The sequence below is a fragment of the Dreissena polymorpha genome, unplaced genomic scaffold (assembly GCF_020536995.1).
Source record: "Dreissena polymorpha isolate Duluth1 unplaced genomic scaffold, UMN_Dpol_1.0 chrUn001, whole genome shotgun sequence".
In the NCBI taxonomy this organism is placed as follows: Eukaryota; Metazoa; Mollusca; class Bivalvia; order Myida; family Dreissenidae; genus Dreissena; species Dreissena polymorpha.
In genome coordinates this window covers 1,488,327-1,501,426 of record NW_026273315.1, presented here as the reverse complement: position 1 = coordinate 1,501,426, position 13,100 = coordinate 1,488,327, and the positions used below count along the sequence as shown (strand labels likewise).

General features: G+C 35.2%; 1 protein-coding gene and 1 long non-coding RNA gene across 2 annotated transcripts; one reads left to right on the top strand and one right to left on the bottom strand.

Annotated features, from left to right (window-relative positions):
* Nucleotides 1-3,378: 3,378 nt before the first annotated feature.
* Nucleotides 3,379-4,748, bottom strand: LOC127863147 (uncharacterized). The gene is made up of 2 exons (XR_008040943.1): nt 4,284-4,748; nt 3,379-3,571 (listed from the first exon to the last, which is right to left on the bottom strand). It is a non-coding gene; the product is annotated as an uncharacterized LOC127863147 (long non-coding RNA).
* Nucleotides 4,749-5,904: 1,156 nt separating this feature from the next.
* LOC127863160 (B1 bradykinin receptor-like) lies at nt 5,905-6,981 on the top strand. Its single transcript, XM_052402543.1, has one exon. It carries the CDS (start codon nt 5,905-5,907, stop codon nt 6,979-6,981), a length of 1,077 nt encoding a protein of 358 aa, XP_052258503.1.
* The last annotated feature ends 6,119 nt before the right edge of the window (nt 6,982-13,100 follow it).

Here is a 13,100-nt window from a genome sequence, read left to right as displayed (position 1 = left end):
GTCACTTAATTACAGTAAACTTATTGCATGTTAACTTTTCAACAATATATATTTATATATAATTATATATAACAGATCTTGAAAAAAACACACATCAAACTTCAAATTGTTTTAGTAAATTATAGGCTTTAATTGGTATTGTGACATTGACACCACTCATGCATGCGACTATACAATTATACAACTATGGGACACATTATTTATGAGAAATTCCAATACATCAACATAGCGTCTCAGATTTAAGGCAGATAATCTAGTGCTTTTTTGCTGCCATTTTTACTACAACTCATTTTTTCATTTTATGTTATGATGCATTGATCTTGTTTCTAAATTTACCAAGCAATCATGTTAAACTTTTGAAGAAAGATGTTGTCTGATAAATATAGAAAATATAATCACTACAAAGTGAACAAAATTCAGTTGAATACTGTGACCAACAAAGATTTGCCAAAGAGCAATTCAGATCATGATTTAAATTAAACACAAGTAATATGAAAGTCTGCCTATTGGATCCCAGTTAAGACTTATTTGTCAAATCTGCACATTAATTTTCCCTTAGCCATGTAGAATTGGGGACTAAATACCATCAAGTCATGTAAAAAGGAGCAGGGTATAGCACGCTGCTATTGATCTCTTGAGCTTTCACATGAATTTTACGGGTAATTTTCATACAACAAATGATATTATATAGTGTAATGATAAAGCATTATGAGCACAAATTATATCTCTTACTAGTGGTGCAAAAATCATTTAAGTGTCACATTTCAAAAGAAAATTTATATAAAAAGGTATTATTAATTGTTAAAACGTTATAAAAGGTTATTTCAATTCACTAAAGCATTTAATTACAAGAACAAGTGCATTTTATGTCCATTACAATACATGTAACAGTATTGGCATTGTATTTATCTGCATTTGATGTGCATTTAATACACTTAAAAATGCAGACAAGACACTTCTAACAGAAACAAATGTATTTTTTTCTGCATTTTTCCAGCATTTTTCCAGCATTAATACTCTTCAAGTGTATTTTTTATCATCCCAAATACACTTTACCAGGAAAAAGGTATGTTAAAATGCATTTTTAGTTTGTTTTAAGTATATTTTCAAATGCATTAAGACACTCTTTTCTTTTGCAAAAAAAGGTTGAACAAAAACTTGAAAATATTTAATATACGTATAATATTTATATGTAGTAATAATTAAAGTTTTGTATGAGCATCAAAAACAGTGTCAAATTCATACCAGTGCCTATTTAGTAGCAGTAGGCCTTATATGGTCTACTTGTGGTAGAAATAATGCATTTTGTATAATGCAACATACATAAATTAAAAAATATAGCTGCCCATACAGTTCAATACAATGTTCAATTAACTACACTATGCAAAGTTGAAATATGACATCAAGCTTGGAATACTCTTTTAAATAATGAATAATATGCTCTTTAAATTTATAAGTGAAATAGACACTTGCATATAAAAACTGATTTTACATCAAAACTAAATGTTTAATTTGATTTTTAGCTCCACTGGCCAAATGTCCTGTGTCCATCGTGCATCCATGCATAAACTTTTCCTTTAAACATCTTCTCCTAAACTACTGGTCCAATTCTGATGAAATTTCTTAGGAATGTTCCTGGGGTGAACCTCTTTCAAATTTGATCAAATTATGCCCCTGGGGTCAAATTTGACTCTGCCCTGGGGGTCACAAAATTGAAAATTTGCTTAAATAAGGCCTATTTTGTGAAAACTTTCAAAATCTCCCGACCATAACCATTGGGCCTAGGGCTATCAAATTTGGTATGTAGAGACATCTAATAGTCCTCTACCAAATTTGTTCAAATTATACCCCTGGGGTCAAATTTGAACCTGCCCCGGGGGTCACAAAATTGAACATATGCTTATATAGGGTATATTTTGTGAAAACTTTACTAATCTTCTCGTCAATAACCATTGGGCCTAGGGCTACCAAATTTGGTATGTAGTGGCATCTTATAGTCCTCTACCAAGTTTGTTCAAATTATTCACCTGGGGTCAAGTTTGACCCTGCCCCGAGGGTCACAAAATTGAATAAACGCTTTTAAAGCGCCTATTTTGTGAAATCTTTAAAAATATTCTTGTCGAAAACCTTTTGGACTATGGCTACCAAATTTGGTATGCAGTAACATCTTATAGTCCTTTACCAAGTTTGTTCAAATTATGCCCTTTGGGTCAAATTTGATCCTGACCCGCATGTCACAAAATTGAACATTATATACGCTTATATCTTGCTTATTTTGTGAAAACTTTAAAAATATTCTTGTTCTTAACTCTATGACCTAGGGCTACCACATTTTGTATGTAGTGAGATATAGTAGTCCTCTACAAAGTTTGTTCAAATTATGCCCCTGGGGTTAAATTTGACCCAGCCCAGAAGGTCACAAAAGTGTACATGTGCTTAAATAGGGCCTATATCTAAGTATTTGCACATGCAGAGAAATTTGTTTCAGCCTTTTTTCAGCAGTGGAGCGATACAGAGCCATCATGGCCCTCTTGTTTAAATACTCAAAAAATGAAACCGTGTTCATGCTTGCATGAACACAGTTTATAAATTCTGTCAGAATTATTAAATATGCAATTACTATAAATACAAATGCCAGGGAAAAGTGCTTTTTGTACTAAAAAATTCGAATATTACAATAATACATTCTGAATACTTAAGTATGTAATTAACAGTTTTGTCTGAGAAAATCACGAAATTTTATATATTTATTCAAATTCACATAAATCATATTTCAAAAACACATAATTACTTCAAATCCTTTCACACAATACTGAAAATAATGCACAGTTTCTGATTGTTATTGATTCTTTATTAATTTATACATGTACCATTTTTTAATCTTGATGCATCCTCAATTGTATAATGCACATCTTAATCTTGACAATTATAATATAAAGATTAAGGCTGACTCAGTAAAATAATAATCCATGATTTCTGCAGTACTTGCAGACAAACTAGGAATACTGCTGTGATATTATCTATCTATCTAATGGGATATTAATTTGGCTTCAATAGAAAAAAATCAAAGCATACACATGTATAAAATGTGTATGTATATATTAGTTAAACTTAAATTGATTGACCATCGATAAAAAGATATTAAAATATATGTATATATATATATATATATATATATATATATATATATATATATATATCCTTGTAAAACTAAAAATTAAATATGTATGTTTCTATTACATCATTTAGGACGTTTATTTTCAGACAAAGTAGAGTGAAGCTTAAAACAGTATCCAATTGTAACAGTCAATTTTGGGAAAATCAACCTTATAATTATTTTCTGTGTTGGCCAATGTCATAATTGGTATAAAATGTATATTGAACTGGAAGTTTTCTTTATTTTAAATGATAACATTTGCTTGGTCAGCCATAATTGTCACAATCAAGTGGTCTTTTTACACTGTAGTTTTCTCACTGACTATGGGTTTGTTCTGAGAATGAGCCACACAAATATCGTTGGGGAGATGAGTTGTCAATTTCATGTTTATCAGTCTTTCATAATCCAGTATACCTGTAAAAAGGGAATTTGTAACTAATAATCACACAATATACACAATTAAAATGGTATGCATTTAGATTTATTTAGTACTGCACATTAATCATTTTCCAAAAATATGTAGCAACATTACATTATATAATGCTGCAATACTAAAGTAATTTACTAATTAAAGGTCGCTGATGTGTAATGGATGTGGTGTCCACCTAATGATCTGGAGGTCACTGGTTTGATCCCCAGTGTGGGAGCATTCTTAAGAAATCTCCAAGAGACACCCAAGTACTGGTTCTAGGCCCAGGAAACGAACTCAAGAGCATTTCACATACATGTACGTAGTTAGTACTTTAAATTTAATCGAACTAAAAATGGGTTAAAACTAACAACTGAAACCCTTATTAATACATTTTATTTTGAATCAAGCAAATGTGCAAATTCATTAAAAATAATGAGTAAAATTTAAAAATTCTACTTTAAAGTAATCATGATAATTTAGATCATTTTCAGAATATTTAATGATGATAATGATACAATTATATATTCCCTAAATGATAAAAATAAAACATGTAATGTTAATTTATGAAAAAAACGTTTTAATTTTATCAATATCATGGTAATTACAACTAGATACAGGCAATTAGATCAGAAACGTGCATTAATTATATTAATGAACAACCCAGACATTTATAGCGATTTATGGTCACTATTTGATTAACGTTCTATACATGACCTGTCATAAAAGGTATTTTTTAGCCAGTACTACAATCGGCAATGATAGTCTGTATTGCATACATATTCCAACGTCTATTATCGATTCGCTTCCTCAAACTGAACAAATATTTAATGTTTACATCGCGAAACGTAATGCATCCAGTTTCACTTTCGGTTTGGTTGGTTTTGTAAACACCGTAATTTCATCTTAAAAATTGGATGATAGGGTGATTAAATAATAATGGAAAAGTAAATCACTTGGATAATAGGTCAAAATGCAACACAAATGAACGGTAATAGTGCTATTAATATCAAAGTTTCGGTAAAAAGTTTGGCGCTAGTTCAACGCGCATCGTATACAGCCTCATAACAATAGACTGACAACCTTTTGGGTAGTAAAGTAGTAATACAAGGCAATATGGCGACCGTTAGCCACGAGGCCTATCTTACGGAGGAATCCGAGATAGCCGATGTATCACGATTGCTATTTGACTGTCACACGTCAATAAATATCGACTTTTATAGGTTTCTTTTATCTTTTAAATGAAACCAGTCTGTATAAAATCAATACTCGTGAAAACAGCGCTAGGTTACATACAACTATAAAAATAAATATTCGGAACCGAAATTTCCAGGGGTGGATCCGTACCCGCGAATCTGAAGTAGGATCCGATATCATCGGATATTTCGGGTACCCGTTGCAGCCCTATTGAACACTTGTTTTGGAAATGCCGGGTAGCACAACATTTATGGAACAGATTAGCGGACTACATGTATGATAAAGGCATTTTATTATATTTTAGCTACGAATTAATTTGTTTTGGACAGATGGAATATAATAAGAACATGCAAACAATTAATTTCATCATTTATTTAATGAAATATTATATATTTAAATTGAAAACAATGCACCAACCATATGATTTCAACAATTTCCTTAAATTCCAAAAATTACTCTTTGATATAGAACAAGAAATAGCCCTAAAAAACGATAATCTTGAACAATTTAATACAATTTATCAGAGATTACTTGACGATCAGTTTTGAGCTTCCAGCTTCTTTTTTTTTTCTTTCTTACTTTTTACTTTCTTTTGTTTACTTTTCATATTGCAACAAGACAAAAATAATAACCTATGGTTAAACCACAATTATCACTATTTTTCCATGCGGAGTGGGTATATTTTGAAGAAAAAATATTTAAAAAAACAACATTCTATTGTACGTGCATATGTACCCATAACTGTATTGTTATCTTCTTGAAGGAAAAAATGTTTGCAATGTATGTACATGTATAATGTTTGCTTTTTTTAGTTATATTAAATATAAAAAAAATAAAAAACATGTGCGAATCTGAGATGATTAATTCTTCCCCCACTAGAATACTTACCTTAACATAGATGACACAGCCATCAGGCAAATTACACTTACCATAATTATCTAGGCAAAACCAGATCCGATTATGCTGAGCATTTATGAAAAATCACCAGTACTTAGAGTACAGCTTAGAGGAGTCCGCACAGATCAGACATTGAATAACGTAGTTGACAGACCGAACATGAAAAATGGCGCGATAAAAATACGTTTATAATACTTTTTCAAGTAAAGGAGTTTTAACGATAAAAATAGAAACTTGGGAAACTATGGATGCATCTACAAAGTGTGCTAGTAATCTGACATTGATAAACGTTACAGAACAGGAAACGTTCAACACGACGTCATCAAACGTTTCCGGATGGAAGATTCCGCCGGTCGGTCCCTTTGAAAACACGAGGGTGCTGCTCTGGAGGGTGATCCCGCCGATTCTTATTACCATTGGAACGATAGGGAACGCTATGACTATTTTCGTGCTGCTTCGTCAGAAGAAGATGACGTCAACGGCGGTATTCTTGTGTGCCCTGGCGCTTTCAGATACACTTATCTTGTTCAGCGCACCCATGCCAAGGTGGGTGTTAGAAATCTGGGGCGTTGACCTCTGGGGGATAAGTAACCTAGGGTGTAAAACGATACCCTACCTTGCCTACTCCAGCTTCCAGATCTCTTCGTGGCTGATCGTGGCTGTAACGCTGGAGAGAACAGCGTGTGTGCTGTTCCCGCATAAAGTGAGACTAGGCTGTTCCCCACGAAATGCTGGGTTGATCATCGCCATCATTGTGCAAGCCGTGTTCGGAATTAATATAATAATATTGGTGATATTTGATGTGAATGGATACAAGGGGATTTGCTATCCGTCCACGAAGGGATATCAAGATCTATTTGACAACGTTTACAGATGGATCGACATCACGTTAAGGTTCGGAGCGCCGTATCCGCTGCTACTCATTGGCAACGTCATCATCGTCGTGGAGCTCGCGCGTTCCCGTTCAAGACGTCAGCGGATGAATACATCCGGTCAGGCGCGCGACACGCGTCCAGTGTCGCTGCTACTGATTGGCCTGAGCGTGGCGTTCCTCGTCACGATCACACCGAGGTCTGTTTGTGTGGTGTACTCCAGCTACCAGAGAGAGAAGAGCAAGGCGCTCGCGTCAGTGGATCCTTACACGGCCTGGTACGACGCCCAGTACATTTATTTCCTATGCGAAGTTGCCATTCTGGTCAGATTCTTCAACGCCACCTTCAACTTTGCCATCTACGTGTTCAGCGGCTCGAAGTTCCGCGCAGAGCTGAGGAGCGTGCTTTGCTGTAAGGCAACACAAGGCACACGCCTGTTTGAGAGCTAGGGGCCGATGCAGACACAATCGTAACGCCACCAGCAGCAAAATGCCGACGAAAACCATCATTAATATTTTTTGGCATAATTGCATATTTCATAATATTAAACACAAACCCTGTATGTATGTCAGTTGGGTAATATATGACTCTGCAACACCCAATACAAATATATATAACTATTCATGTTTATTTATAGATCTTTGCAAAACAGTATACTTAAATGAAGTATAATGGAGATTTTTTAAGAACCATGCCCTTTTAAAACGGGGCTTATCGCATATCCCTGATTAGCAGTCCGTACAGGCTTATTATTGACGAAACATTTTCGACTTTATTGGATTTTTATTAAGAAGAGACTTCCTTTAAACGAAAACTTTTTATTTACATTTAGCTGGTCGTATATTATTTATGAAAGGTTTCGATATTTAAATAATCGCAGGTTCAATATTGCACATTATTAGTGTTGCAAATGGAATCGTCTGTATTGATCAAAACCAACAAAACAACCCGTTTTTATTGCTGATCTTGATTGTTTTGTGTAATTAAGAAAGAAGTGGAAATGTGCGTAAGCATTAAGTTTATATAGGGGCTAATCTGGAACGACAATTTACGCACATGCATTAAATGGGCCTGATAATCTATGAGGACCTCGATAAGGGACAAATGTGCTTGACGCATGTGCGTAAAGTGGCGTTTCAGATTAGCCCCTATATAAACTTAATGCTTACGCACATTTCCACTTCTTCCTTAATTACACAAAACAATCAAGATCAGCAATAAAAACGGGTTGTTTTGTTGGTTTTGATCAATACAGACGATTCCATTTGCAACACTAATAATGTGCAATATTGAACCTGCGATTATTTAAATATCGAAACCTTTCATATATAATATACGACCAGCTAAATGTAAATAAATGTTACGGGGATTCTCTTTAGAATACTGCGCATGCGGTATTATTTGGCCCCCTCACTGTGCCAATGCTACAACAATGTCACCGTGTTATGTGCATACGCCATTCTTGTGGTAAGTAAATTGCTAATTTAGTCGCCATCTGTGAAAAAATGATTTAATGAATATGCGTAAAGTTTCGTCCCAAATTAGCCTGTTGAGTCCGCACAGGCTAATCAAGAAAGACACTTTCCGCCTAAACTGGAGTTTTGCAAACAAGATACTTTCTTTAAATGAAAAATATAATAAAAGCGGAAAGGCTAATCTAGGACGACAAGTTAAGAACATGCATTTAGCCCAATTTTCACAGAGCACGACTCATTTATATTTACATAAGATCCCACTGCCAATTCAGGGCACATTCCTGTGTAAACATCAATTAATTAATATCACGGCGTCCAAATGGCGCATTACTTCATTTTCGCTTTCAAACGGCATCATTTTCAGAGCTCTACACATGAAGTATCGCACAAACATTCAGAAGTATTTAAATATACTGCAACACCCTCATAACATTTACCACTGATTTGTTTAAGGCTAAATTAAAACAGTAGTCAATATTATTTAGAATAAGCATATCACGGTTCAATATGTGCGATTTTACTTAATCACATGCTTTGTAAGACAGTTCTCCTGAGCAAGCTATAGGGAGGACGACGTCGAGGCCGTCAAATGGAAAGCTGGCTGGATAATGTTAAAGTGGACATCCCTTCACATGGATAAATCACTCTCAGCAGCAAACAACATACCTGACTGGAGTTGGATTTCTGTATCGTCGTCCATCATTTTCCCATAACGGTCAAACCGGTCAAGGTATTGACGTTGATGATGATGATGATTATGTTGTTGTTGTTGTTGATGATGATGATGTTGATGATTATTATGATGATAATGATGATGATGATGATGATGATGATGTTGATGCTGTTGCTGCTGCTGATGATTATCATGATGATGATGATGATGATGATGACGATAACGATGATGATGATGATGATGATGATAATGATGATGATGATGATGATGATGATGATGATGATGATGATGATGATGATGATGATGATGATGATGGTGATGATGATGATGCTACTGATGATGCTGCTGCTGATAATGATAATGACACAGACACTTCTCTTTAAATGTTTAGGAAGCAAACACCGTATAAACCAATATTATTGCTTTTCGTTTTGAACTACCAGGTAAATGCAAGTGTGTTTTTTTTAAACAAATAACATTACCAATTTTATTTCCAGGCTTTTTTAATTTGTCTACGAGTGGTGGCGGCAAATATATATTGAACCAAACATGATTTATATGAATATTAATGTCGATCGGGACTCAACATTTTAAAATATCGAACTTAAGATCTACATCAGTAACTGTGTAGTGAAAAGGTAACAAAACACATAATTGTGTCAAGTATTAAGGTCTTACTACTAAATTCGTACAAATGGTCAATGCGCTGTGTTCTTAAAGAATAATGCAACATTGAATTGAATAAAATATATACACAAGTCTTTGAATATGGCCTACGATCACACAAGATTATCGTTGGATCAGATTGACGTGTAACAAACCACAGTCAAAGCCAGGACTGGCCGAGGCGTAGTACACGTTTTTTGTTTGAAGGAAGTCTCTTTTTAGCGAAAGTTCAATTAAGCCGGAAAGTATCGTCCCTGATTAGCCTGTTCGAACTGGACAGGCTAATATATGACACTTTACACACACATTTTCCAGAAGGAGATTCATATGAATCAATGTAATAAACCGATACCTGGTGTTCGAACTAGATCCGTACACACTTAGTGTTCATGCTTATCATCATTTGAAAAGAACTGACACCATAATTTCTATTTTAATTTGGTCTGATAAGAAATAGTTCGTCAAAGCTGCATTAAAAAATGCGTACAAAGATGTTAAATTGCAGCGAAGTGACCTTGTTAAGTGACCGATTAGGGTAGTATAGAGTGAGCACAAACGTGTTTGCGTGGTCTGCATATTAATATAGGGTAGTATAGAGTGAGCACAAACGTGTTTGCGTGGTCTGCATATTAATATAGGGTAGTATAGAGTGAGCACAAACGTGTTTGCGTGGTCTGCATATTAATATATGCTAAGGTATGGATTGCAAACGTGTTTACATGTACGAGCCAAATTCACGTTAGTATGTTAGTGTATATGTTCTATAAACAATATTCTGAATAGCCGGTACTGTTTGCAATAGCATATTAAATGCATATAAGTTAATGTCTTACTTAAATAAAACACTAATAAATGGGTGTATTGATAAACAACTTAATTTGCACGGATATCACACCGTTTTCGTGTTAGTCGACAACAACTAGTTATTAACGGAAGACAATTAACAACAGTACTGGTGTTATCTTCAGTAGCAAATAATGTGTTATATATGAGTCGCCCAAGGGACAAATAGATTAAATGCAGGTGCGTCAAGTCCCAGATTAACCTGTGCAGTCCGCACAGGCTAATAATAGACGAAACTTTTTGCCTAAAGTGGATTTTCTTCTAGATGTTAAATGAAAAATACCGAAAAACACGGAAAGCGTCGTCCCTGATTCGCACAGGCTGATTGGGGACGAGGCTTTACGTTTTGTGGGGGGTATTTTTCGTTCAAAATGTAGACGGAATAACGACGCACTGGTTAATTGGGGACGATACTTTACGCACATGCATTAAGCCCCGTTTTCACAGAGCGAGGCTAATGCGTTGATGTTACTTAGCAGCTAAATAGATCTGATTGAAATCACTGACGACTAGAGCCGATTCCATTTGTATGCATTGCATTATTTTCGATGTTAAAGATCTAATCTTACGAGGACTCCTGTTTCTGTACCCAACCTTTCCACATAAAATGGGATTTGTGATACAACTAAATGTAAGTATTGGGCCATACATGTATATGTTTTTACGTTCCTCTGCGTCTTCACGACATCATTTAAAAAGGACTCATCTCTATGGCTCATCAGATGGGAAATTTAGAACCCGCAATAGAAACGAGCCGTGAGTTGTTTTTTTTTTAAATTGTGCATTACGTATTAGTGTATTATGATTTGACGGACAATATGTGTGTTTGGTGAAATGTAAAGTGTGTGTTGTACAGTAAATAATGTTGTTTGATGTTTGTGTGTGCTTACCAAAGGATGAAGCCAAGGACACACGCCCGACCGTTGTGGAATCGAGGAGAGGGATGGAAAGCGCCGCCGTCCAAATCAGGGAAGCCCGAAGCAGGCGCATACCGGCATCGCGCGACATAGCCCGTTTACCCGGTAAACTTCTCCGTCGCTGCACTGCACCCACCCGTTCGGCCATCCATCACCCCACGCAAAGAGACCCGAACCGCCGAACACCAGCCCGAGAGCACAAAAGCCGCATCCAAACACACAAGCCGAAGGCAATACATCCCTCAGCGGACGAAACAAAACGCCCTAAATACCTGTTGTGTTTTGCGCTCTTCGCCCCGAAAGCTGAAAGCTGGGTTTCCAGAAGTATAATACAGGAAACGCCCCTATTCCAGAGGCGCCCCTAGTTCTTTTTATTGCCCAATGTAAAGTACCGATACACTTCACCAACCCCCACACCTTGTAACGCCCCTTGCGAAAGACTAAGTTGCTCGATATTAGCATTGGTATTTTAAACTAGATATGTTGAACCTATTCAGGTACCATTACAAACAAATATATGTCCCTATTGTTTGTATAGGTCTCTGAGCTATTTTAACTTGTTATTTAAATGTGAAAATATCGTTTCTTTAGATTAGCTTTTCACAATGGTTATTTTCCCGTCTTTTCACCAAGTAGGACATTTTAATTCACCAGATTGTGCACTAAGCACTTGGAAAATCCATAATAAACCAGTTTACCAAAGAAAAGTACAAGTTTATGAACCGACGGTCATTATACGAATGATAAATAATGAAACTGCAAAAATAAAAATAAAAATCGCAAACACCAGAAATCATAAATAAACGGCTTATTGAGAGATCGTTGCATAAGTTACTATGAACTAATATCAGTCTGATAGACGGGCCTCCGAAAGTTGGTTAATCGGAGTGCTTTTGATTTTGCCGATCAATTGTTCGCAACAACAACACCACTAACAATAATAATACAACAATTTGATAAAAGTGTCATTCGTATTCAAGTTTTTAACTGTAGGAAACTTGTTGTATTCTATTCTATACGATAAATCAATTAACATGGAAAGGTACACATTTAAGTGCATAGTTTAATGCAGATTTCATGTTGCTTTTTTTGTTATGGAGTGGGATGTTATTTCGGACGTTCATACGGACTTAGAAAGCCTGATTATAATTTATATGCATGTTTAATGTTCTTCAGAAAAGTAACTGTTTAGCTCGACATGAATATAAATTGTTATATATACGCAATAAAACATGCGATATAAACGTGAATATATGTTCTTAACATGTTTATTAATTAAATGTAATTCACTTTCATTGGCAGAGCTTCCATTTTCAATTTCACTTAATGAATAATGGTTTTGTCACTAACTTGTCATTATCTTCGGGTTATGAACAAAGTTGAACAAACAACCGTCTTCTTACTTTACCAATTATGTTATAATATCAGAATGATTTTGAGCACATGTTCAAAGGTAATGGTCACACTAATAATTTGACATTGAATACAGTCTTTGTCTATTTGAAGATTTTATGTTGTGGTCAGTTAAATAGTTTTGCACGTCTATCAGATTATGCTGTAATTAATTAATAATACATTTATTTAATAAACACGTTTATGTTAATAAATTAAAAAATAATAACTGGTTGGGATGAATTTTAAATTAAAGCTTATATGTCCAGATATTTCATTTTAACTCGGAGATATTCAATGCTTGTGTGGTCTTGTTGGGTTAAACTGTTGTACCTGGAGGGGCCATCAACAAAACTGTCGAGCACTTTTGGCAGGGATCACCGGGTTGCCTAGAAGAGAGGGGTGGGTGAACCAGCCACAGCGCTTACCAGAAAACCTCTTTACTTGACCCCATCGAAATCCCATGTATTACATCTATTATATATCTGTGTACAAGCACACCGCTGTGGTTTCAATGCACCGACCAGAATCAGATGATCCTCTCTACAGTATAAACGTTGGATAGCTAAGTCAGCTGTGACAAAATATCACAGATAAAAATG